At 41.3% G+C, this 26489-nt stretch overlaps 1 protein-coding gene across 5 annotated transcripts in view; it reads left to right on the top strand.

Moving 5' to 3' along the window:
- Window positions 1-26489, top strand: part of ATRN (attractin) — a 185337-nt gene that overhangs the window by 95499 nt on the left and 63349 nt on the right. For all 5 annotated transcript variants that reach the window (XM_021077392.1, XM_001927289.7, XM_021077390.1 and 2 more), the window contains exons 13-21: window positions 335-456; window positions 1304-1442; window positions 3870-4060; window positions 6543-6762; window positions 8497-8682; window positions 9378-9611; window positions 17076-17213; window positions 19952-20045; window positions 22571-22623. In XM_021077392.1, coding sequence (XP_020933051.1) covers window positions 335-456; window positions 1304-1442; window positions 3870-4060; window positions 6543-6762; window positions 8497-8682; window positions 9378-9611; window positions 17076-17213; window positions 19952-20045; window positions 22571-22623 — 1377 coding nt within the window. The remainder of the gene's footprint in view (window positions 1-334; window positions 457-1303; window positions 1443-3869; window positions 4061-6542; window positions 6763-8496; window positions 8683-9377; window positions 9612-17075; window positions 17214-19951; window positions 20046-22570; window positions 22624-26489) is intronic.

Here is a 26489-nt window from a genome sequence, read left to right as displayed (position 1 = left end):
AAGTATTTAGAGAAGCAGACCTATTTCCCCTGTATCTCATTGTTCTTGAATTCAGTTAAGCTATCTTTGTTTTTCACTTTTGCTATAATTTTGTTGGGAGGGTGGAGTACCAAGTAGCTTTTCTTCAGATTGTTTGCTTATTTCTAAATACTATTTTAACCTGAACACACCAGTATATTTTCCTGCCAGTTTCACTCCTCATTTTACTTCCCAACCCTTGTCACTTTTTTTTTTTTTGCCTCAGTCTCAGATTGTGCTCAACAGCAGCTATGATGGCCTGTGACTTTTCTGAGGAGAAGCTGTCACAGTTGATGAGTTTTTCTTCTCTTCATAGCTCTTGACCATGACAGATGTGACCAGCACACGGATTGTTACAGCTGCACGGCCAACACTAATGACTGCCACTGGTGCAATGACCATTGTGTCCCTATGAACCACAGCTGCACGGAAGGCCAGGTCAGAGGCTGTTTTCTCAAGGATCTCAGAGGATAGCAAATTCCTGAGTGGGCTTAGGTGTAGATTTTAGTGTGTATGGTGTAAATACTAGACCAGGGTTACTTTTAAAACCTTAAGTGTAGATTTGGATTTTATTATTGCTCAAGTTATCTTTTAGGAAGGGATCCACTATATGTCCCAATTCCAAAGGTCCTGCTAGCCACAAGGATCCATGTGTGGTATTTTAGAAGAAGGTATGACTGTTACTCTGAGTACACCCCACTCCCTAGGCATGGCTGCGGCTAAGTACTAGATTGTTGGTGTGAGGTTTGTAATGGTGTGTTCCCTTTACCTGTGCAAGGTTTAGGGAAGCAATTTAGGGCTCGAGACTGAAAATGAATCAGGTGTGTAGTGGCCATACTGAGTAGGCTTTGCACAATCTCTTTGTTTTATGTTATGTCTTGCCTCAGCATAATTTATGCTTACAACTTATGATTTTTTTATTTAGGTTATAAGGCAGAAAAAGATATAATGACTCAACTTTTATAATTTTTGACTGTTTATAAAACAGTCAGTCTCTAAAGCAGCTCATGAAATATAAAACTTTGGGGGGGGGCATATAAAAAGCAGAAAGTTTAAAAGAGTGCACTGCTTTCTTGCTAGGTAAAGGCATGTCCTTGAACCGAGCGTTTCACCACAGTGTCTCCACTGCAGTGCTGCTTCATCTGCATCTTCTTTATTTGTTTGTGTATTTATGTGTTTGTAGTTTGCCTTCTCTGTTAGGCTTTGTTATTTTTAGTATCCTATTTGTTTTTACTGTGAGTTCTCTCTGGATATAAGAGAAAAGCTTTTGTCCACTGTGTTCTAGATCTCCATTGCCAAATATGAGAATTGCCCAAAGGATAACCCCATGTACTACTGTAACAAGAAGACCAGCTGCAGGAGCTGTGCCCTGGACCAGAACTGCCAGTGGGAGCCCCGGAATCAGGAGTGCATTGCCCTGCCCGGTAGGCTTGCAGGGGCATTATGTCTGGGGGTCCAAAGACTTCACACACACATGCACCCTCAATACTTGCAGCCTAGGAGTTCCCATCGTAGTTAGCGAACCTGACTAGTATCCATGAGGACTCAGGTTCCATCTCTGGCCTTGCTTAGTGGGTTAAAGATCCAGCGTTGCTGTGAGCCACGGTGTAGGTTGCAGATGTGGCTCGGATCTGGCATTGCTGTGGCTGTGTCGAAGGCCAGCAGTTACACCTTCAATTCGACCCCTAGCCTGGGAACCTCCATATGCCTTGGGTATGGCCCTAAAAAGACAAAAGATAAACAAACAAACAAAAACTGTGCAGCCTAAGGGGGTGAACTCATCCATTTATCCTCAGCATCGCTATTGTGCTACTGTGGGGGTTTTGGTTTGCTTGGTTTTTTTTTTTTTTTTTTTGGCCATGGTGAAAGTGCCAAGTTCTAACCACCAGACCACTAGGGAACTCCCCGTGGTTGTTATTTTTTAAAGCAAAGATATATTTCGTATGTATTTACTTCTGTCGTCCTTTGAAAGAAGGTGAAGCATCATCTGCCATGAAGAATCAAACGACAGCTTGGCTCCATGTCATCGAGCCTGCTCTGTTGTCTGTAGTGGTAACCGGGAGTCAAAGGCAGTAGTCTCAGCAGAGTAGTCTCAGCACTTTATGAAGAGTACTACGTATTGACCCCTGGGGTCAGGTTGTCAACACCTTCTAACAAGAGGGAAAAGAGAGAGGCCTTTGTCAGCAGCACCTCCTGGAGTGACTCCAGCCCAAATACCTTGATTCATGGCACTTCCAGGGTTTGGGATGAGGAGTTGAGGGCCTGAAGCGCTATTATATATTCGCTTAACTCGGAAGTCCAGGAAGGGGGCTTCTATGGCTCTGTGTAGCATCTGAGACGTGTGCAGGGTAGCTGGGCTCTACTGAGGCCTTCTTGAATGTGCTTTGGGAGTATTTGATCCAGCTTGCTTGAGTGGGCTTCTTGTTCTTACTGCTTTCAAACTTCAGTGTATGGCAAAGTAACTGGGAGTCTTGCTAGAAGCCAGATTCTGACACAGATCTGTGGTGGGGCTCTAGAATCTGCATTTCGGCAAGCATTGACAGTGACAGCACACTTTGAGGAGCGAGGCTTTATCTGCTCTGGAATGATCCCTTTCCCATGGCACCTTCCATTTATCTCACTGGCTCTTGATGAACTCTGAACACTGTTGAGGGCATCTCCAGGGCACTTTGGTTCTGGTGATGTTGCTTTGCACATGCACGGTTTTCTGGGAAGCATTCATAGCTTCTGTGCAGTTCTTTGGGTGGGTTCAGGGAGATGGCAGTAGCAGATTACAAACTGTAACTGTAGCACTTCAGTTTATTTCCTCAAAAGGCTCTCCCCATCTCACTTTTGGAGTGTTTTTTGCACTTGATTTTACTTCCCACTTAATGTGAAAACAGTGCAGCTTTTGTAGAGTTATTTACTCACCAACACCATTTCTTTCCTTGCAGGTTTCCTCCCCACCTTTCCAACAATGCATATTTGTTTTTCTGCCCTTTACTTGGGATTTTAATCTTACTTCTTTACTTCTTAAGTCTTTTTTTTTTTTTTTTTTTTTTTTTTCTTCCCTGCTTTTTAGGGCCATACCTTTGTCATATGGAAGTTCCCAGGCTAGGCAGAGCTGCAGCTTCAGGCCTACATCATAGTTCACGGCAACGCCAGATCCTTAACCCACTGAGCAAGGCCAGGGATCGAACTCACATCCTATGGATATTAGTTGGGTATGTAACCCACTGAGCCACTATGGGACCTCCCAAGCCTTATTTCTAAGTGTTCTTCAAAAGGAGGTTTATAAATTTAACACTGGCACCAAATGGATGTTTTCCTCTAAAACATAGCAGGGATGACCTCAGAATATGTGTCTTGAGATCTGTAAAATATGCCTGATAAACATTTTTAAGATTCTCTATATATTCTGTGTTTGGTCCTTAGTAATGTGTCTGATTCACTCACTACATTCTAATGAAGTATCTAGAGTTCAAATCACAAAAACCCATTTAGGTTTTCAGCAGTTCAGACTGGTAACAGAAGTAGTTTTGTGTGATTTCTTTCTTTCTTTTTTTTTTTTTTTTGTCTTTTTGTCTTTTCTAGGGCCACTCCTGTGGCATATGGAGGTTCCCAGGCTAGGGGTCTAATCGGTGCTGTAGCTGTCAGCCTATGCCAAAGCCACAGCAACACGGATCCGAGTTGCATTTGCGACCTACACCACAGCTCACGGCAACTCCAGATCCTTAACCCACTGAGCAAGGCCAGGGATTGAACCCGCAACCTCATGGTTCCTAGTCAGATTCGTTAACCACTGAGCCACGACGGGAACTCCAGTTTTGTGTGATTTCTAAAACCGTTTTTCTCTCCTCTCTTTATGCAAGAAAATATCTGTGGCATCGGCTGGCATTTGGTTGGAAACTCATGTTTGAAAATTACTACTGCCAAGGAGAATTACGACAATGCAAAATTGTCCTGCAGGAACCACAATGCCTTTTTGGCTTCTCTTACAACCCAGAAGAAGGTGGAATTTGTCCTTAAGCAGCTGCGAACCATGCAGTCTTCTCAGAGCATGGTGAGTGAAAATCCACCGAACTTAAGCTTCTGCTGAGAACATGACTACAGCTTCCCTGTGATGTGCTTGGCAGGAGGGGGCTGGTAGGTGCAGCGTCATAGACAGTGGAACTGCACAGTTGGATTTGCTTCCTTTAATATCTTCTTTCTTAGCTTAAATTTCCAACATTTTATTTTTCTTAGTCATAGCCATTACATTAACAGATATATGGATAAGTACGTTTGTACTGAATGGTAACGTGTGTACATGTGAACAGAGCCTGTGAGAACAGTGGATGGTTCCATATCTGTTTTATCCCTGGGTTCTGCTGAGGTTGGGGAGGGCAGCGCCATTACTAATCAGCTGCATTGCATTTAGCCACCTGAGTCTCTCAGATTTCGCTGCAGTGTGTAATATGATTTAATGTTAATCCTCCCAAGAAGTGGACAGCCATTTGGGTCTTTTTCAGGTCTGGCCAGCCCCAAAGGAAAGGACCCCTTATCAAGAGTTTCTGGGCATAGAAGGGCCCCAGGTTCTCACTCTCAGGCAGTTTGTAGTTGATATTCCACAATCACATTTTGTCTTTTTGAGTCCAGAGTCCTATAACTGTGGTGATACCTTCACTTAGGTAGCTACTCACAGGACAAGGCCTTTTCAACACCGCTGGCTTTGGTACAGAGCAGTTAGGGGGAAATGTTCTTCTCATCCAGCAGGTAGGAGGACTGGGCAGCCCTTCTGTGGAAAGGACATGGGAAGTGTGGTCTGGGTCTTGGCTACACGTGGCCTCTGTGTACCACCTAGGGCAGCATCCTGTGATGGTAGGAGGTGCCCTGTATTTTATTTTACTCCAGTCTTTTTTTCCAGTGCAACTTTGGTATGGTTTGGATACTCAAACTACCATTGGTACATTATAAATATGATTAACTCGGGGGACACTGCGGCCTCATTTGATGTCTTATGATATTTTGAAAGATGTTTCAAATTTCTTAGTCTCCACTGGAAACTACCCATGTTGTTTGTTTCTCTTTTCCTCATCTCCACAAATAGGCCTTTCCCAATGTTCTGTCCTTGGCTCTTTGCCCATCCTAAATTTAGTCACTCCCTTGGAAAATTGATGGCTTACAACTTTGCCCTTTATGAACAACCCCCAGTTCCATATCTCTGAAAGGATACCTGGTGAGAAGGGGTCAGCCATCCCAGCTGGCACAGATGGATCTTCTGGTCCTTCGTCTCTCATCCTTAGGTTTCCGAGCTCTAGAAAGTTCTGAATAGTTTAATCTGCTGGGATCACCTTTATACAACAGGAATTCATGGTCTTGTGACAAAGGACTGACAAATGAGAGACAACTAAAGTGTAATGTGCTTTCACGGCTGTCAGTTTATACGTAGAGCCCAGGCTTGAATGGAAAAAATAAGGAAGAGCACTGTAGCCTTTAGGGCAGAGGCTGGCTGACGGGCAGCTAGACGAGGTAAGCGTGAGGATGAGAAGGAATGAGTTGGTTTCTCTGTGCATTAGGTCCCCCATGTTTAAGATGCAGAGATTGAGGGATGTACTGCAGGTAAGTTTGTGTGGCTGGCTGCAGGCTGGATGGAAGGGTATTGCTGTAGCTAAAGGATTTTCTCAATCCTTGGAGACCTTGTCTACCATGCTGATGGCTTGAAATTTTATCATGAAAACAAAAGGAGGTTATTGAAAGACTTTTAAGGGTGTTTGTAATTATCTTTCCTTATTATTCCTTAGAAGTAATACGTATTTCTAAGGAAATTTTTAAAATACATTAAAAATAAGAAAATAAATATCACTCATTACAACTAAAAATAACTACTTGGGGTGTTTTTAATTCTTTTAGGTCTTTTAATAGGCATGTTTATTTTTTCCTCTCAAAAATGGAAATACTGTACATTTTGTTTTCTAACTGCCAAAATTAAAAATGCCTTTCATTTCTGTGCTAAACTTTGTTCAATGTTTTTTTTAATTGCAACAAAAAGGAAATTTCAGTAGAGCAGGAAACAGACTCTCCCAGGAATCCATTGTCCTATTATTCCCCATAAAATTCAGTGACAGCCGATACCCCCCTCGTTTGAAGTGGGAATCTTCAATCATCTCACCTAGTGGAACTCCCAAAACAGGCTTAGATAATGACCTGAGGGTAGGCCTATAATCAATATTTCACGTATAAATAGATATTTCAGCCAAGTTGGAGGTAGTTGTTTCTTCATAGCATTTGTCAAAGAAATTTAGGAGCCTAATTATTACTTTGTTATTAATCTCTGCGAAATTTCTGATGTCTTCTCTGAGTTACATTTCTGTCCTTTGTCAAATGACCGTGTTAAAGTGCCAGGCATGATATGTAGCATAGAAATGATGGTCTGCCGTGGCTGATTCGGGATAGGAAAGTTTTCCTATATCTTTTGGGTAAATGTAACTTAATGGTTTTTATCTAAAAGCCTATTTTGGTCAAGACATTGATTATTTTCATAGCTGTGCCTGTTTTGCCTACAGTCCAAACTCACCTTAACCCCATGGGTTGGCCTTCGGAAGATTAATGTGTCCTACTGGTGCTGGGAAGATATGTCCCCATTCACAAATAGTTTGCTACAGTGGATGCCATCTGAGCCCAGTGATGCTGGATTCTGTGGAATCTTGTCAGAGCCCAGTAGTCGGGGCTTAAAGGCTGCAACCTGCATCAACCCTCTCAACGGTAGTGTCTGTGAGAGGCCTGGTAAGTACATGGGTGAATTTTGCGTTACTGGAAGTTTTTTGGAAGAGAAACTGTAGAAAGCATAGTTAAGTATTGTAACATTTTCATGAAAAACAGAGAGAGTCTTGATTTCAAGCATGTGAAACAGAATATAACCTGGGATTTTTAAAGCAGAAGCAAGTTGTCTCTGGCTATGAATAGTGTGAGCCATAAGCAAAAACAAAGATAACTTAACATTGATATTCTCATTAATAGTGAGATTAATTGGTTTGTTGACCACTAAAGGTATTGATCCATGCTGAAAGGCAGATTTCTTGGTGTTGGCAGAAAAATGCTATGGAAGAAGGAACAAAAAAATGCAAAGAAAATACTTTAATAAAAAAATTTGGAGTTCCTGTCATGGTGCAGCAGAAACAAATCCGACTAGGAGCCATGACGTTGTGGGTTTGATCCCTGGCCTCGGTCAGTGGGTTAATGATCCAGTGTTGCCGTGAGCTGTGGTGTAGGTCGCAGATACGGCTCAGATCTGACATTGCTGTGGCTCTGGCATAGGCCGGCAGCTTCAGCTCCATTTAGACCCCTAGCCTGGAAACCTGCATGTGCAGCAGGTGCAGCCCTAAAAAGACAAAAAGACAAAAATAAATAAATAAATAAATTTTAATGCAAAGAAGGAATTTCTGTTTGGCTCAGCAAAAACAAACCCCATTAAGATGGGGGTTCGCTCTCTGGCCTCTCTCAACAGGTTAAAGGATCCAGCGTTGCCATGAACTGTGGTGTAGACCAAAGATGCAGCTCGGATCCTGCGTTGCTATGGCTGTGGTGTAGGCTGGCAGCTGCAGCTCCAATTCAGCCCCTTGCCTGGGAATTTCCATATGCCATGGGTGTTGCCCTAAAAAGGGAAAAAAAAAAAATGCAAAGAAAAGATCGAAAATCAGGCAGACCACTGCAGAGACAGTGGACAGAAAGACAGCGTCAGTGGGGAGAAAAATAATGGCAGCAGTTGTGTCAGGAAACAAGCAAACCTTGAGCACACTGAACTTGCAGGAGAGTGCAGAAGGCACTGACGTGTGGGGCAGCCTCACAGGCCTGAAGCTCTCCTCTGGGGACATTTGGGCTTCTCAAGGGCAGGCACAGGGTGGCGTCTCCAGCACGCAGACAAGCCCTAGACCAGCGTCCTCCTCCTACCGAGGGACTCACAAGCAGCAGCTGGAATGTTGTGAATGCTTCGGGGAGGCCAGACTCCATTGACATCATGTCTCATTATAGGAAGGTCCTGTAATTCGCCTGAGGAGCACAGAGGTGTGGAAGAGGATTTATAGCACGTAGGAGTCACCTTCAGATATGATTTCTAACCTTCCCGTGAGGGGAGCTTTTCAGCCATTTGGGATCCCGAATGCTTTGGTGAATTTAATGAGCACTGTAATTTTTCTTGGCCCCAAATATACAAAGAGACAGTTTTGCCTCGATGGGTGGTAAAAACCCTGATTGTAAGGAACTTTAGAACACTTCTCTTGTGGAGAGGTTAGCCTGTTTTCCTCATGTCTGTCCTCAATGCTCTTTGAAAAGAAAAACCGCCCCCCCCATATAAATAGAGTTTACTAGACACTACGCAATGACCTAAGACTTTATATTTTCTTCTTCATTTAGTATAATCCACTGACTCTATTTCATGACACACTAGTGGGTCATAGCCCACACTGAAAAGTCTTCGACCTTTGCAAAGCTTCAAGTGTCTCTCTTGGGTTTACTTTCCAGCGAACCACAGTGCCAAGCAGTGCCGGACGCCATGTGCCTTGCGGACGGCGTGTGGAGAGTGTACCAGCGGCAGCTCGGAGTGCATGTGGTGCAGCAACATGAAGCAGTGTGTGGACTCCAATGCCTATGTGGCCTCCTTCCCCTTCGGCCAGTGCATGGAGTGGTACACCATGAGCAGCTGCCCCCGTGAGTGAAGAGTGAGCTCTAGGCACTCACAAGTGCCATGTGTTTGGGCGACAACTCTTGTGTTAGGGCAGTGCTGACAGCCTCTGAACATTCTAGGGATGAGACCAGACTTGGCCTTCTGCTCAGGTCTGTCCAGAGACTGCCTGACGTGAACCTGCAGGCAGAATCAAGCACATTGACCCACGTAAATAGACGGAGGATAGTTTCTGAGTACAGAAATAACTTATCCAGCCTCAGTATCATATTGCTTAATCCATGTAATATTTCCATGTCTTATTCCCCGAATTCATGAAGAAAGTGTTTTCCAGTTGATAATCTCTAAGGTCTCTTCTGCCTCCAATATCCTGGGATTGAGAGAGGAGGGGCGTAGTCTCTATTATATGTCAGGCAAAATATGGGCTCTTTAAAGATTTATTATGTCGTTTAAACAGTCACAATAGAATAGAAAGTTTGACTCATAGAAGTTGAATAGTCTTTTAAAGAAAAAGGTGATTTAGGAATTCCCTGGTGGCGCAGTGGGTTAACATGTCACAGCAGTGGTTTGGGTCACTGCTGTGACGTGGGTTCAGTCCCTGTCCCAGGAACTTCTTTTGCTGTGGATGTGGCCAAAAAAAAAAAAAAAAGAAGAAAAAGAAAAGGGTAAATTTAATGAATTTACATAATGTGATAGTGAATTATAACATGTTTTTTTATAGCTGAAAATTGTTCAGGCTACTGTACCTGTAGCCATTGCTTGGAGCAACCAGGCTGTGGCTGGTGTACTGATCCCAGCAATACTGGCAAAGGGAAATGCATAGAGGGCTCCTATAAAGGACCAGTGAAGATGCCTTCTCAGGCCCCCTCAGGAAGTTCCTATCCACAGCCCCTTCTCAATTCCAGCATGTGTCTGGAGGACAGCAGATACAACTGGTCTTTCATCCATTGTCCAGGTAAGATGCCTTGTGTATCCAGAATCAAGTGTTTCACTACCCGTTTACAAAGATGCATGCCTTGAAAGCTACATTATTTATATGGATTTTCTTTAAGAAAAAAATGTAACAGATCGTTTTAGGATGAATAGTTTAATATGAAAAAAAATTTTTTTTTTTTTTGGCTTTTTTTGCCATTTCTTGGGCCGCTCCCGTGGCATATGGAGGTTCCCAGGCTAGGGGTCAAATCGGAGCTGTAGCCGCCAGCCGACGCCAGAGCCACAGCAACGCGGGATCCGAGCCACGTCTGCAAGCTACACCACAGCTCACGGCAACGCCGAATCATTAACCCACCGAGCAAGGGCAGGGACCGAACCCACAGTCTCATGGTTCCTAGTCGGATTCGTTAACCACTGCGCCATGACGGAACTCCGAAAAATATTTTTGATGTCAATTAGTGAAAATACTAAGGACTTCAAGTGAGTTATTTTGCTTTTACTACAAAAGTAATAAAATGTGTTCATTATAAAAAATTAAATATTAGAGATGCAGATTAAAAAAAAAAACTAGAATTCCTCTTTTCATCCCAGTTCTTCATAGAAGACTTATAGGAGTGTAATATAGATACCGCTAGATACATATTTTTAAAATAAAAAATACTATGCTGTATACTATGCATATGATATATATTATTCTGCAGTTTTCTTTTTACTTAAAAATACATCAGGAGTTCCCGTCATGGCGCAGTGGTTAACGAATCTGACCAGGAAACATGAGGTTGCAGGTTCGATCCCTGCCCTTGCTCGGTGGGTTAACGATCCGGCGTTGCCGTGAGCTGTGGTGTAGGTCGCAGACGCGGCTCGGATCCCGCGTTGCTGTGGCTCTGGCATAGGCTGGCGGCAACAGCTCCGATTAGACCCCAAGCCTGGGAACCTCCGTATGCTGCGGCAGTGGCCCAAGAAATGGCAAAAAGACCAAAAAAAAAGTACATCATAGCAATTGTTGGGGGGAAGACTAAAAATAATATCTGCCAACCCCCAGATTCCTCTCCACAGATGCAGAAACGAAAGAACTGTTTTATTATTGAATAAGCATTAAACCAGACTGTGGTGCCCATCGCCGCAATCCACTAATGAGAATGCAAAGTCAGAGAAATTCCACCCTTCTAAACAGCCCAGCATGTATAATCTGTCATATACATGTTCTCAAAATGAAGATACCTTGTCTTCATGTGAGAGGTTTTGACAGCACTGTTTGCTCTACATTCTTTCATAGTTTATTCTCAATTTGCCTAGATGGCCACCTGTATTAGTTATTATCTTTACCCAATGGAGGAAAAAAAAAACAAAAACCAAGCAGATGGTGACAGTTTGGACCCATTCCCATAGTGGAGGCGGTGGGTAGGGCGCTGCCTACCTTGATGTTTACATTTCAAAAAGATGGCTCATTAGTCCTTAAGAAAAATATCCCTCCATCTTGGTGCTAACCTGAGGCTTCTGTGGGTTTTCAAACACAGGTTTTCATAATGAAATGCTCTTAGAAAAGGGAGAAGGAAAACACTCTTTCCCTCTGACAAGAGAGAAAAAGGAAAAATGCAGCCTGCCTTGCTTGCCTTTCTCCCCCCGGCTCTTTGCCCTCCCCTCCCCTCCTCCCTCCCTCCCTTCCCTTCTCCCCATCCTTCCCTTCTCTCTGTCCTTTCCAGTAGTTGATGCAAGAAGGAATAGACCTTTAGCTGACCTAAAGTTTGGGCCTTGACCTATGGGGTAGCTGTCCTGAGACGCCAACCCTGGGAAATTGGCCTTTGCCTCAGACTTTCAGTAACTACTAAGGAATGTACCGATGGGCCTCCAGAACAGTTGGGGGAGGCTAGGCAGGTGCCAGGACGCCCAAGAGGTTAGTGGATGAGAATGGTGCTTCTGGCCACAGGGCTCTTTGTGAGGATGTCTGTAAGGGAAAGACCACTGTAAACAAGGGGTCTCAGACTGGGAGAAAATACCTGTAGTGTATATAGCAAATGGTTATCATCCAGAATATGTAAGCCTCTACCTTTCAGGAGAAGAAAAGCCAAATGTCAGCCCAGCAGAAAAAGTGGGCAAAGGATGTCCAGTCATTCTCAGAAAAGGAAATCGAGAAAACAGGAAAACGCAAAATAAAATGAGAAACCAACTTTTGATCTACCAAACTGGATTAAATGTTTTGTCCTTTTTTTTCCCCTAAGATTTTAGAGGACCTACAGTTCTATTTGTAATCTATTAGTGTTTTAATTAGTGAACTATTTAAATCTGTGCTTTTCCCACTCGTATCAAGAATGTATCAGGTGAAATGAAAATCTGCAGAATATAGGAAGATATTTACAAATCATATGTCTGATAAGAGTCTCATGTCCAATATACATAAAGAACTGTTTAAACCAATTAAGCACATGGAAAAAGATTCAACATTAATTGAGAAATTGGAATCCTCACACACTGTTGGTAGGAACATACAGTGTTGTAGCCACTTTGGAAAACCGTCTGGCAGTTCCTCAGAAAGTTAAAACATAGAGCCATCATATGGCCCAGTATATGCCCAAGAGAATTGAAAACATATGTCTATACAAAAACTGGTACTGAGTGCTCATAGTCGTATTATTCATAATAGTCAACAGTGGCAACAACCCAGATGACTGTCGGCCAGTGAGTGGATAAACAAAATGTGGTACATTCGTGTATGGGATACTCTGTGGCAATGAAAAGGAGTGAAGTGCTGACATATCCTACAACATGGATGAACCTCAAAAACATGCTGTATAAAAGCAGCCAAATGCAAAGACTGTGTATTATATGATATCATTTATATGGAATGCCCAAAAAAGGGCAAATACATAGAGACAAAAAAGAGATTAGTGGTTGACTAGGGCCAGGAGCAGAAATGGGGAATAATGGGCACAAGGTTTTTCAAAGTGTGCCATTTTTTATTCTCACTAGCAGTGTAAAAAGGTTCTGATTTCTCCATAACCTCATCAACACTTGTATCTGTCTGATTGTAGTTGTCCTAGTATATGAGAAATGGTGTCTCATTGTGGTTTTGATTTGCATTTCCCTAATTCCTAACGAAGTCGAGCATCTTTTTTTTTTTTTTTTTTAATCTTTTTATGGCCACACCTATGGCATACGGAAGTTCCAGGCTAGGGAACTGTAGCCCCAGGCCTATACCACAGCCACAGCAACACGGGATCCAAGCTGCATCTACGACCTACACCACAGCTCTGGCAACGCCAGATCCTTAACTGACCCAGCAAGGCCGGGGATCGAACCCACGTCCTCCTGGATCCTAGTCGGGTTTGTTACCACTGAGCCATGATGGGAACTCGGTTAAGATCTTATTGCCATTTGTACATCTTCTTTGAAGAACTATCTATGCAAATTCTTTGCCCAGGTTTCCCCCCCACCCCCCACACCTGAGGCAAGTGGAAGTTCCTAGGCCAGAGATTGAACCTGTGCCACAGCAGCAATCCAGGCCACCACAGTGCCAATGCTGGATACCTAACCTGCTGGATGCCTAATCGGGAATTCCCGATTTTAAGTTGCATTGTCTTTTTACTATTGGCCTATAGGAGTTCTTAATGAATCAGATACAAGTCCCCTATTGGTGTGGGATTATTTATATTTTCTCCCCCTCCATGGGTTTCTTTTTATTTTCTTGCTGGTATCTTTTGAAATACAAAAATTTTAAATTTTATAAGTCCATTGTATCAGTTCTTTTATCCTATGTGCTTTTGGTATTGCATTTAAGAAATCAGTGCCTAACTAACCCCTAACCACAAAGGTTTACCCCTATATTTTCCTTTTAAAGTTCTTAGATATTATCTTTTTGTATTTGGGTCCAAAATTCACTTTGAGTTACTTTTTTGTATATGGTGTGAAGTTGGGGTCCAAATTTATCTTTTTGCATATGATTAACCAATTGTCCCTGCACCTTTGATTGAAAGGTTTTTTTTTTTTTTTTTTTACTGTTGAATTTTGGGAGCACATTTGTTGCAAATCAATTAAATAACTTATTTATAGACTCTCATTTCTTTTGGATTGAATACGATAGAATATATGTCTGTCCTTATCCAGTGTCACTGTCTTTTGATTACTGTAGTTTTGTAGTACGTTTTGAAATTGGGAAATATAAGTCTTCTGGTATTTGATAGAGAGAGAGATTGCATTGAATCTGTAGACCAATTTGGGGTATGTTACCATCTTAACAATATTAAGCCTTCTAGTTGATGAACCTGGAATGTCTTTCTATTTCTTTAGTTCTTTATTTTCCTTCAGCGATGTTTTGTAGTTTTCAATATATGTATCTTACATTTATTTTGTTAAATTTACTATACAGCATATTTTATTCTTCATGGTGCTGTGAATGGAATTATCTTAATTTTGTTTTCTGATTGTTCCTTGTTAATATGCAGAAATACAGTTGATTTTTTTATGTTGATCTGGTGTCCTGTTACCTTGCAGAACTCATGATTTCTACTGGTTTTTAGTGGATTTTCTAGGGTTTTCTATATATATATATATATATATATATGGTCATGTTTTCTGCTAAGAAAAACAGTTTTACTTTTCCCTTTCTGATCTGGTTACCTTTAAAAAATTTTTGTTGTTGTTGTTATTGGGGGGCTAATTGGCCTGGCTAGAAATCCAATATAGTTTTAGATAAAAGTGGTGAGAATGGGCATTACTGTCTTGTCCCTGATCTTAAGGGGGGAAAGAATTCAGTCTTTCTCTGTTATGTATGATGTTGGCTTTAGGTTTTCATACATGTCCTTTATCAGGTGGAGAAATTTTCCTTCTGTTCCTAGTTTTTTTTGGATTTTTGTCATGATTGGGTGCTGGATTTTGTTGGATGCTTTTTCTGTATCATGATAATCATGTGGTTTTGTTCTTGAGTTTATTAATACGATGTATTATGCTAATTGATTTAAGGATGTTAAAACCAGCCTTTCATTTCTGGGCTAAAGTCCATTTGCTCATGCTGTGTAATCCCTTTTAATGTGTTGCTGAAATCAGTCTGCTAGTTGGATAGTTTGTGCCTGTATTCATGAGGGGTATAGGTATGTTCTGTAGTTTTCTTTCTTGTGATGATTGTCTGACTCTAGTATCAGGGTAGTAGTGGCTTCATGGAGTGAGTTGGGAACTATCCCCTCCTCTTGTATTTACTGAATGAATTTGCAAAAGGATTGGTGTTACTTCTTTAAGTGTAGGTAAAACTCACCAGTGAAGCCATCTGGGCTTGGAGTTTTCTTTGTGGGAAGATTTTTGATTATTCATTCAATCTTTTTACTTAGTGTTCATAGGTAAGCAGACTTTAAGATAGGCAGATTTTCTGTTTCTGAGTCTGTTTTATAGGAATTTTTCTTTCTGTTCGTGCCTGTGGCATGTGGAAGTTCCTGGGCCAGGGATCCAACCCGCACCACAGCTGTGACCTGAGCCACTACAGTGACAATACCAGATCCTTAACCCACTGCATCACAGGAAGAGAACTCCTATTCATCTAAGTAATCAAGTTTGTTGGCATACAGCTGTTCATATTATTTTCTAGAGGTAGCCTTTTAGCTATATGTGTTCTCCTCAAAAATCCTATTGAAGGGTTTTTATTTTGTATCTGGTCTTGTTTTATCCTTTTCATTTTGAGAAATCTCTAAATATTGTGAAGTTTTTTCAGAGCTTGCTTGCTTTATGAATACAGTGATCTCTGAAGCCCACTTAAATTTACTAAAATTAGTATTTTTCATTCTCTTAAGTTTCTTGCATTACTCTTTCCTTCAGAGCTGGTTATCCTGCATGTTTAGGTGGTGCTTTTAGGTTGATGATTTTCTTAGACTAGTGATTCCTCAAGGCTGATTTGTACTTATAACTGTCTGGGCTTATCAGTATTGGGTGTACTGAGCAGTTGTGAAGGCATGGTGTGATGTCCTAAGACACTCCAGCTCTGCTCTGCTCCGGCTGTTGTTGAATGGTCTGCATTCCTTCTGCAGTGGAGAAAGGAACGAATAACGGACCAGGTGTCTGGATGCATTGGTTGTGCCTCCCTCCTTGAGGTGTTCTGAATACTAATAGAAATTCAGTGTCTTAGAAATCTCTCTCCATTACTTCTCATAGCACCTTTTCCTCTTATCCCATACTCCTGATTGTCTTTACATTTCTTCTTTAATTTCAGTGAGATTTTGAAGAAGAGAGAGAAGCATTTGTTCAGTCTTTTAATCTTGAACCAGAATACAGATATTTTGGTAAATGATTTTAGGTATTACATTTTTTTTATGTCGTGCTTTGCCCTTTTGCTTTGCGCATAATTGTTCATCTTCACAGGAAAACATTATATGCCATACATCTTAAGCAATTTTGCTGGACTCTTCGATGTAGTCATCTCTAAGTTTTTCAGTTGCAGTCCGTATACAACTCAAATACCTACAGACATGGGGTAGAGAGCAAGTGAGTAAACAAAACAGATGCAGGCCCATGGAAAGTTGCCAAGGTGGTGACTGTGTCACATTGATCAACCAAGACAGATCTCCAAAAGGGTAGATCTTATGTTTCACCACAAAAAAGAAGTGGTGATTATGTGCTGTGATGCAGGTATTAGCTAAAGCTATGGTGGTCATGACTTTGCCTTGTGTGTGTATAATTGTATCAAAGCAACATCTTGTACACTTTAAAGTACACTTTAAATTTACACAGTGGTATGTCAGTTATATCTCAGAGCTAAGAAGAGAAAAAAACAGGTCTGCTTATAGGTTGTAGCTTGTGAGTGGCCCCACCTGGAGCCTGCAGTGCCCAGCTGTCCTGAGCAGCCTGAGCAATAGAGGCTTCATATAACTTCCTAGCTGTAAAGTCCTATATCAGGAGTCAGTAATTCCACTTATGGAAATGTTTACATATAAGCATGGTTACTTTTCTAAAAATGAAAAATTGAAAGCAAACTAAATATCAGAATATAAAGGAATCATTAAATGACTTAGGATTCATAGAAATCTTTCAGCCACAAAACTTTTGTTTATGATAGAGGAAATTATGTGCTAAAATAATTTGATCTACATTAATAAGATCAAAATTAAATATTAATACGAACACAACTGTGTAAAACTGTATAGAAAAAAGACTGGAAGGAAAAATTTCAAATGTGACCAGTGATCTCTGGGTGATAGAATTATATATGATTTTCTTCCCCCTTCCTTTGTATTTTCCAAATTTACCGTCATGAGCATATATTATTTTCACAGTGAGCAACAACTTAATGGCTGTAGACTTTCACCTTGTGGTATAGATATATTCTGATATTCCTAGACTAGCTCTTTTTTTTGGTGTTTTGATCTTATTTCTCAAACTAGTTTTTAGTAATTTTGTTGATTTTGTATTTAGTGGCAATAAGGAACTTAAACAGTTGCAAATAAATCTTGTGGAACTTATTGCACTCAGTTATACCATGGGACAATCACCTTAAAATTCTTTCTTTCAGCTTGCCAGTGCAACGGCCACAGCAAATGCGTTAATCAGAGTGTCTGTGAGAAGTGTGAGAACCTGACCACAGGCAGGCACTGTGAGACCTGCATATCTGGCTTCTATGGTGATCCCACCAACGGGGGAAAGTGTCAACGTAAGTCAGATTTTACAGGGTTTCTGCTTGCAAACCAGGTGTCTGTTTGACTTGAATATCTTTGAGGGAAAAAACCCCTTGGTTTCCGACACCGCATTTCTTAAGTTATACTTTATCAGGAGCTTATCTGAGCTAGGGGAGAGAGAGCAGAGCTGCCACGTTTTGGAGTAGCCGTGAAAGCATCTTGTCAAAAGTGAAGGGATCTAGCCTTTCATTACTTCCCGTAATGGTATAAACAGAAGCTTACACTGGAGAAAGCACTGACTCCCCTCCTTTCACTCTCCCTCCTGCAGGGGCGCTGGTGTCAGGTGGGTCAGCATAGGTTTGGGTCAGCACGATGCTGTTGAGTGAGCCCAGAACAGAAGGCCCAGCAGGACCCTGAGGTGGTGAGGGCGGGGAATAGGGAAGGGCTCGGAGTGGAAGAGTACGGGGTTTCCCTCCTCCTCCTGAATGGGGTGCCTGAAGAAAAGGTCTGCTCAGGGCCTCAGATAAAGAGACCTAGGAGGAATAAGAGCACCTCATGAGGAATGCAGAGATGTGAGAGAGAGGGGCTGCCCAGGGGGCCCGAGGTCTTAACTCAGCTCCCCTCAGGGACTGCCACCAAGGTGCGTGGGCAGGGCAGCTTTCCCCGTAAGGCCCACCAGGGAAAGCCTTTGTCATGATCTGTGATTGGGCCTCAAAAATCACTTTTTTTTTTTTTTTTGCTGGGCCCTGGACTCTTCATTACTTCTGTTATTTTTACTTCTGTTATTTTTAAAGATTTAAATCATCTCATGTTTCCTCATACATATCAAATAGATTCCTGTACGCAAGAAGATACTTTGTTAGAACACAAATAACATATTTTTTTTAAATGACAAATGATACTTTTTTGTTTGTTCTAATTTTCAGTGGACAGTCCTCTTAGGTCTGAGTACAAAAATAATTAAGAAAGGAAAATCTCTACCTCCTCCCCAGATCCCACCTCCAGACTCCTTAACATAGCCTTTGAGAATCTGATCCCAGAGCAGAGCTAGCTTCCTGGCGGAATATCCCTTAACCTCTGAACTGGGGTTCAGTTTCCTCATTTGTAAAACGGGGATAGTAGAGTGGTTGTTGAAATAAAAAGTCAGTAAGACCTGACAGGTAGATAGATGTGAGCAGTTACTACTACTCTTCTGATGTCCTTTCCCACTACTCTTAAATGAAATGTCTTGCTCAGATTAAAAAGCATTCAGTGTCATTTTTTCCCCACTCCTTGTGAATAGGTTCCATCTGTTAGATGGTAGTCAGAGTTCCTGGCATCTTTGAGTGGTGAGTGTGTACAGGACATTGTGCTGGCAGCTACCTGGGACATTGGCGCTTGTATTATCCCAGAGATCAAGTCACCTGCCCAAGGGCTCACCAGGAGATTTGGCCACACTGAGAACCACGTCCAGGATGTGTGACTTTAACTACCAGGCCTGGTTGTGCCTCTAAGTGCCATCATCTCTGTATCTGTGGCTGTCTTCTTAGATAATTACATTCTCCTCTGTGGCATTTGTGGCATTTATGGGGCTTGAGTCCAGAAATTAGAGCTAGCTTTGTTTTTCAGACTCACAATCCATAATAGAAAGCATGATTTAAAAATACTGTGAGTGGCATCAGGTCTGAAATGTTTTCTTCTTAGAACTGTATAGTCCTTCAGCGATGGGTAACAGTCATGATTTTTTGAATGCTTACTGTGTCTCTTTCATATATTATCTCATTTAACCCTCCCTACAACCCTGTGAGATGGGCACTTTCATTATCCAAGTCACAGAGGAAGCCGACCTAGGAAGGTCAAGTAGTGGGCCCAAAGTTACGGAGAGCCAAGTGGAGGGGCCTGAATTGAAACCCAGGCAAACTGACTTAGGCCCAGTGCTTTTGTTAATACACTGCAGCTCTCTGTATGGTCAGCAGAGCCCAGAGTTGAACCCTTGTGTTTCTCATTCCAGCATAAATCTTCTTAATCACTGCACTAGTCTATTCATAGGTTTCTATGGACGATTTTTGTTGTTGTTGTTGCACAAGGTTTCTTTTAAAAGTACACCTATCTCCAGCCTAATACTTTTAACTTATTCACCAAAAAAACAGATTTAGCATGAAAAGGTTTTGAGCAAAAGGATTCGTTTATTTCACCTGGAGTATAAAATGGGTCATAGCTCACACTTATGTGTTGGATGAAAGAAGGTGGAGGTATGTTGATGGCTAGAGGAGGGAGATGACAAGAGTCATTTGTTCTGAAGGCCAAGAAGAAGGCAGGCAAGGGTGGCGAGTCCTAGAGGATCTCTGAAACACTGATCTGCCGCTGGAATCCTGGTGTGATCTGAAACACAGCTTTTGTGGAGAAGGCACCTCAGCTGAGGTGGAGCTTAGCCAGACGAGCCCTTGTGAAATGAAAGAAATTGTGCTAGTGAATGAAAGAAGCGTGGTAGTGAAAAACAGAGCCTGTGGCAAAGATCAAAAGAGCAACAGCCTCAGGTGGCAGTGGACACTGGCATTCTCTTTTCTGCTGGCCTGTGCCTTTGGCTTCTTTAATGTTGCCTTGACAGTACTTGAGATAAACCACCGGCTGAAAAACAAGAATCTTATCCATTAAATAGCGGCTTTTATTTTATCTGTCTTTCCTATTGAATCCAATTCAGATAAAATTGTTTTAGGAAAAAGTCTCTGATAGTTGTAATCTTTTAAGCCAATTGTGACCATGCCCTCCCCCCTACCCCTTTCCTTCTCCCCAGCGTGCAAGTGCAACGGGCATGCGTCACTGTGCAACACCAACACGGGCAAGTGCTTCTGCACCACCAAGGGCGTCAAGGGGGACGAGTGCCAGCTGTGAGTATACACACCTAGAACTCCTGCCATGGGCCACACCTCGCCAGGCGGGCCAAGGGTCTGTGAAGCTGCCTGAACCCAAGAGCCACTGTCTTCCCTGTGCCTTGTTGCCATGGGCTCTAAGGGATTTCCAAGTTGATTGATTTGAAATTTTTCCCTCTATACTTTAGACAGGTCTAATTTACACCCTTCATACTGAGAAGGTCGTCAGTTTTGTCCTAATTCCTTAATGGCTCTTTAATTTGTATTTTTATGTTTGAGTGACAATTCCTGGGTCGCTGATTTGGATTAGTCTTTTAACTTTATTAACATCTTGATTTTTGTCATGTCAGATTTTCCTAAAAGATAGAGCTGGAAGAGCTGGTATTCTAGGACAGTATGTTATTTGGCATTTTGGTTGTCTAATAGTAAAGGGGTCCTCTTGGCTTTAACACCTCCCTTCCTGTTTTAGTATTTTCCTTGATGAAGTATGTCAAACATCTTCCAGAGAAGAGTTTGGAGTTGAAATTCAGGAGGATGCCAACAGCATCAAGCACATGTGGGGATTCAGCCCTGGCTGTGCCTCCGCTTAACTGTGCTAAGCCTCATTGTCCCCGTCTGTCAATAGTGAGACTAGTGAGAATTGTTTTTACTGTCCTGGTGAGTTGAAACAAGAGAGGCGATTCCCCAGCTGCTCTCCGCCTCACCAGAAAACCTCCTAAAATATGCTCCAGTTTTACTCATTCTCTCAAGAGGAGACTTAAGAGAGGAAAGTTTAGTAGTGTCAAACATTGAGCTGATACCAGCAGAGAGTCACTGGTAAACTTTGTTTTTCTTTAAAACAAAACAAACAAACAAACAAAAACTAGTAATAATGTCAGCAGGGACTGAGGCCTTGATGTCGTATTCAGGAAGGAATTGTTCTCTCTGCATTTTATGGTCTACACCAATGTTCATTTTTACTGGTTTTATGCTACCCTAAAGCTAATATGTGAAGAAAACACTAATCAGAGATTAAATTTAATTTTTAAATCTAGGTTCTTTTAAACAGAAAAGTGTAATAGGTAAAATGAATCAACCCTGCCTTCTGTTGTGATGTATATCAAAGAAATGAGATGTGTGTAGGTCCAGTGAGAGACTTTCTCTTCAGGAGATTTTAGATCTAAGCAATTGCTGATAATCACTCTAGATAAAAGGACATAATATCCTTATTATTATTTATCTGGAAAAGTGTTTGACCTATGCTTTTCCCTCCTCTCCTCATAGTTCATAGTTATTGCGCCTGCCTGAATCACTTTGTGTAGTGGGAGACTGAGTTTTATGATGTCATAGATGATATCTTTGGGAAAATTAATAATTCTTCTTTTTTTTTTTTTTTTTTTTTTTTTTTTTAATTGCCGCTCCTGCAGCATTTCTAAGTTCCTGGGCAGGGACTGAACCAGATGCTGGATCATTTAACCCACTGTGCTGGGCTGGGGATCAAACCTGCGCCTCTACAGTGACCTGAGTCACTGCAGTCAGATTCCTAACCTGCTGTACCACAGTGGGAACTCCTTTAATATCTCTTTTTGACTAGAACTTTTTTTTCTCAAGACTGATGAAAAAGTGATTATTGGTGTTTATCCTTCTCTCACTTGTAAAAGAACAGGATCAAATTGTCCAGGGAAAAGTGAGATGTGTACATAGGAAAAATATTTTTAATTTTCTTTCAGTAACAGCTCTAATTTTATTGCAGTAACAAAAACAGAGAGCTTGGTCGTTCCTGTTATGGCTCAGCAGGTTATGAACCCGACTTGCATCCATAAAGTTGTAGGTTTGATCCCTGACCTCACTCAGTGGGTTAAAGATCCTGTATTGCCATGAGCTGTGATGTAGGTCTCAGATGTGGCCAGGATCCTACTTTGCTGTGGCTGTGGTGTAGGGTGGCAACTGCAGATTTGGTTCGATCCCTAGCCTGGGAACTTTCGTATGCCTGCCATGAGTGCAGCCCTAAAAAGCAAAAAAAAAAAAAAAAAAAAAAGGAGAGAGAAAGCTAAATGGCTATTGGTGAAAAACACACATATAAGATAGCCGCTCTTCCACGCAGCCACCACTTACATGTTTTGACATAATCTCATCTACACAGTTAGCCTTTGTCACAGTCTCATCCACACCCACACATTCCAAGATGGATAAAAACTTACTGCTTTGTTAGCAACCAACCATAGGTAAATCAAATTGAAAATGTTCTGACTGTGCTTTTAGGAGAATATTTAGTCCATTCAATAGTGAAATGTGTTTTTTATGATAATAAATAAGATCTAAATTGTATTTCATCTAGATTTATCTCAAATGTGTATCAGTTATTGGTGTGAATTGCTGGGCAGTCACCTTTGAAAATGAATGCAAACTCTCATTAGTTCACCTGATTTGAGTCTAGCAGTGAAGAATATAATTATACTGACTCAAAAACTGTAGTTATATATAAAGATCTGCTTGATTTTAAAATGAATGTAGATTCTGTTTTAAGTAACAATGGAAAATAACCTTCATTTTTCCCCCCCTAGATGTGAGGTAGAAAACCGATACCAAGGAAACCCTCTCAAAGGAACATGTTATTGTAAGTGTTTTGCACTTCTTATTTGTCTAGAAGCAAAGCAGTTCAGTAAAACTTCATTATTTCCTTTAACTTGGTTAGAGAATCATACAGACTATAAGAATATAGTAACCACCTGTGGAAGTATCCTCTAATTTGATGTGTTGCATTCTATTAAGTTTCATACATATGTGAACACTATTTTAAGCTGCTTTAAGTCTGGTTGTGGTTTATATCAGTCTGTCCATAGCAGAGAGCAGGGAAGAGTACAGAGATGTACATTTCTGGCTTTCCTTATTCATATTCTCCTGAAACCTTATTTCATTTGTCATTACCTAGTTGGAGTTGTCATAGTTCATATTTTAGGATCAATCAAAAACAAAATTCTTAGAGTTCCCTGGTAACTTAGAGGTTAAGGATTCGGCATTGTCACTACAATGGTGTGGGTTTGATCCCTAACCAGGGAACGTCTGCATGCCTCAGGCGTAGCCAAAAAAATTTTTAAGCAAAAACAAAACAATGCCAGAATTCTTAAAATATAGTTGAAGCTATCATTTTCTGAAACCGATTTTTGTTAAACTCCTCTTTAGGAACAAATATGTGAAATAAAATATCTAATGACTAATGACTAGTCATTAGATAATGACTAATATCTCATAACTTCTAGTGAAAGGTAAATCTGGCAAGATGACCAAGTCCTTCTGGGTAAATACATTTTCTTCCTGTAGGAGAATCCACATTCTTGGCCAGATTATTGAACCAGAGAAGAGCTAATGTTGTGGCATTCTACTATATAATATACCCTCAAATTCATGTTCAGCTGGACATGAATGTGTTTTTTCCAAGGAAAAGAAGAAAAAAACTTCATGAGTTCTTAGATCTTATTTTAAAAGCACAATTCATAAAAGAAAAAGTTGTTGGAGTTCTTTTGTGGTGCAGCGGGTTAAGGATCTGGCATTGTCACTGCAGCTGCTCAGGTCGCTGCTGTGATGCTTCGGTTTGATCCCTGGACCATGAACTACATGCCACAGGCATAGCCAAAAAGAAAAAGAAGTTGTTTATTGAGACTTATCAAAATTTAAAACTTGCGTTTTAAAAAGTTACCATCGTGGCACAGCGGAAACAAATCCGACTAGGAACCATGAGTTTGCAGGTTCGATCCCTGGCCTTGCTCAGTGGGTTAAGGATCTGGCGTTGCCGTGAGCTGTGGTGTAGTGAGCTGTGGTGTAGGCCAGCAGCTGTAGTTCTGATTTGACTCCTAGTCTGGGAACCTCCATGTGCCTTAAGTGTGGTCTTAAAAATAAAATTAAATTAAAAAAATATATACCATTAAGGAGTTCCCATTGTGGCTCAGCAGGGTTAGAAACCGACTAGTATCCATGAGTATGTGGTTTCAATCCCTGGCCTTGTTCAGTAGGTTAAAGGATCCAGCGTTAGGTCATGGCATAGGTCATGGATGCAGCTTGGATTTGGCATTGCTGTGGCTATGGCATAGGCTGGTGGCTACAACTCCGATCTGACCCCTAACCTGGAAACCTCCATATGCCATAGGTACAGTCCTAAAAAGACAATCAACCAGTCAATAAAATACCATTAAAAAAGTTAAAAAAAAAAACAAGCTACACACTAAAAATGTTTGCCAACCATATCTTTGATAAACAGTTTATATTCAGAATAAATAACTTATGACTCTGGGATAAGGGGACAATTGCAGTTAAAAACAAAGATTTGAATAGACATTGCAACAAAAAAGATAGATGAATTGCCAATAAACATATGAAAAAATGGGTAACATTATTAGACATTTGAGATATGTGTATTAAAACCACAGCGAGATATAGCCCTAATACGACAGGAATCAGAAGCCAAGACTGTGGCTTATTAGAAGACAATTGGATTCTCATATCTGCCTTTGCATTCAGTTTGTTGCACCATGTTTCCTTGGTTAAAGTACATGAAATAAAAAACAAAAACAAAAACAAAACTGGCCCTACCAGATGTATAGTTGGAAAAGGATAGAGTATTTTAACAACCTTTTCAGACAACTATGTGTATTACCCTTTAATACCAAACCAAAACCAGACAACTGGTCATTTCTTAAGGGTTAGTTTACAATGTATAAACTGAAACCACATCAATTAATCTTTTGTAATTTGGTGCATTATAATCTATTTCTCTATCTTGAAGAGTAAAAGCCAGTGCCACATTTTAGCAGTGATGTGGAGAAACTGAAACCCTCCTAAATTTTTTGTGGGGATGTAAAATGCTTTTCCACTTCATAAAATCATTTGGCAGTTTTTTGAACAGTTCAAAATATATTTGCCAATATCTCATTTCCTTCTTTCCCTGGCCCCTAGCAATCACCATTTTACTTTTTTTTTTTGTCTTTTGTCTTTTTTTGTTGTTGTTGTTGCTATTTCTTGGGCCGCTCCCGCGGCATATGGAGGTTCCCAGGCTAGGGGTTGAATCGGAGCTGTAGCCACCGGCCTATGCCAGAGCCACAGCAACGCGGGATCCGAGCCGCGTCTGCAACCTACACCACAGCTCACGGCAACGCCGGATCATTAACCCACTGAGCATAGGGCAGGGATTGAACCCGCAACCTCATGGTTCCTAGTCGGATTCGTTAACCACTGCGCCACGACGGGAACTCCACCTTACTTTCTATCTCTGTGAATTCAACTAGTCTAGATACCTCGTTTAAGTAAAAATAGACAATATTTGTTTTTTCGTGACCTGTTTATTTCATTTAGCATAGTGTCCTCAAGGTTCATTCATGTTTTCAGAATTTCCTTTCTCAGAGTTCCTCCTGCGGCTGAGCAGTAGTGAACCTGACTAGTATCCATGAGGATGAGGTTCAATCCCTGACCTCGCTCAGTGGGTTAAGAATCCGGAGTTCAGCCTTGCTGTGGCTCTGGCGTAGGCTGGTGGCTACAGCTCCGATTAGACCCCTAGCCTGGGAACCTCCGTATGCCGCGGGAGCGGCAGGAGAAAAGGCAAAAAGACAAAAAAAAAAAAAGAACCGGAGTTGCCACGAGCTATGGTGTAGGTTGCATACGTACTTCATTCTGGTGTTGCCGTGGCTCTGACATAGGCAGAGCTGCAGCTCTGGTTTGACCCCTAGCCTGGGAACGGCCGTATGCTATGGATGCGGCCCTAAAAGAAAAAAAAATTTTTTCCTCTTTAAGACTGAGTAATACTCCATTGAATGAATGGACTGCATTTTGTTTATCCATTCATCTGTTGATGGTTATTTGGATTCTTTCCACCACTGGGCTATTGTGACTAATAGCTATGATCTCTTTAGTGACTATGCTATGAACATGGTTGAACAAATAGCCCTCAGGATCCTGCTTTTAGTTCTTTTGGTATATGCTCAGAAGTGGAATTGCTGGATCATTTGGTAATTGTATTTTTAATTTTTTGAGGACTGCCATACTATTTTCCATAGCCGCTGCACCATTTTACATTCCCACCAGCAGTGCACAGGGGTTCCAAGTTTCTCCACAACCCCACCAACAGTTTTTTTTTGGGGGGGGAGGGGGTTGGGTAGTCATCCTATTATAGGTGATATGATTTCCCATTGTGGGTTTGATTTACATTTCCCTAATGATCAATGATGTTGAACACCTTTTCGTGTGCTTATTGGCCATTTGTTTATCTTCTTTGGAGAAATATGCAAGTCTTTTACCCAGTTTTAAATCAGGTTGTTGAACTGTGCAATACTTTTTAGAATTAAGGAATACCATTTTTGGCCAGTAGGCTCTTTTCAAGGTATGTTCTTTTGCTTCATTATTAGTCTTTGAATATTTCCTTGATTTCTAGAATAAGATAAATGAGGCACATATTCCTTGCTCCAGACCTGGAATCAACAATTTTTACATGGAATC

This window comes from Sus scrofa, chromosome 17 (assembly GCF_000003025.6).
Source record: "Sus scrofa isolate TJ Tabasco breed Duroc chromosome 17, Sscrofa11.1, whole genome shotgun sequence".
Lineage (NCBI taxonomy): Eukaryota > Metazoa > Chordata > Mammalia > Artiodactyla > Suidae > Sus > Sus scrofa.
The sequence above is the reverse complement of the archived record's forward strand: the minus strand, read 5'-3'. Positions and strand labels throughout refer to the sequence as shown.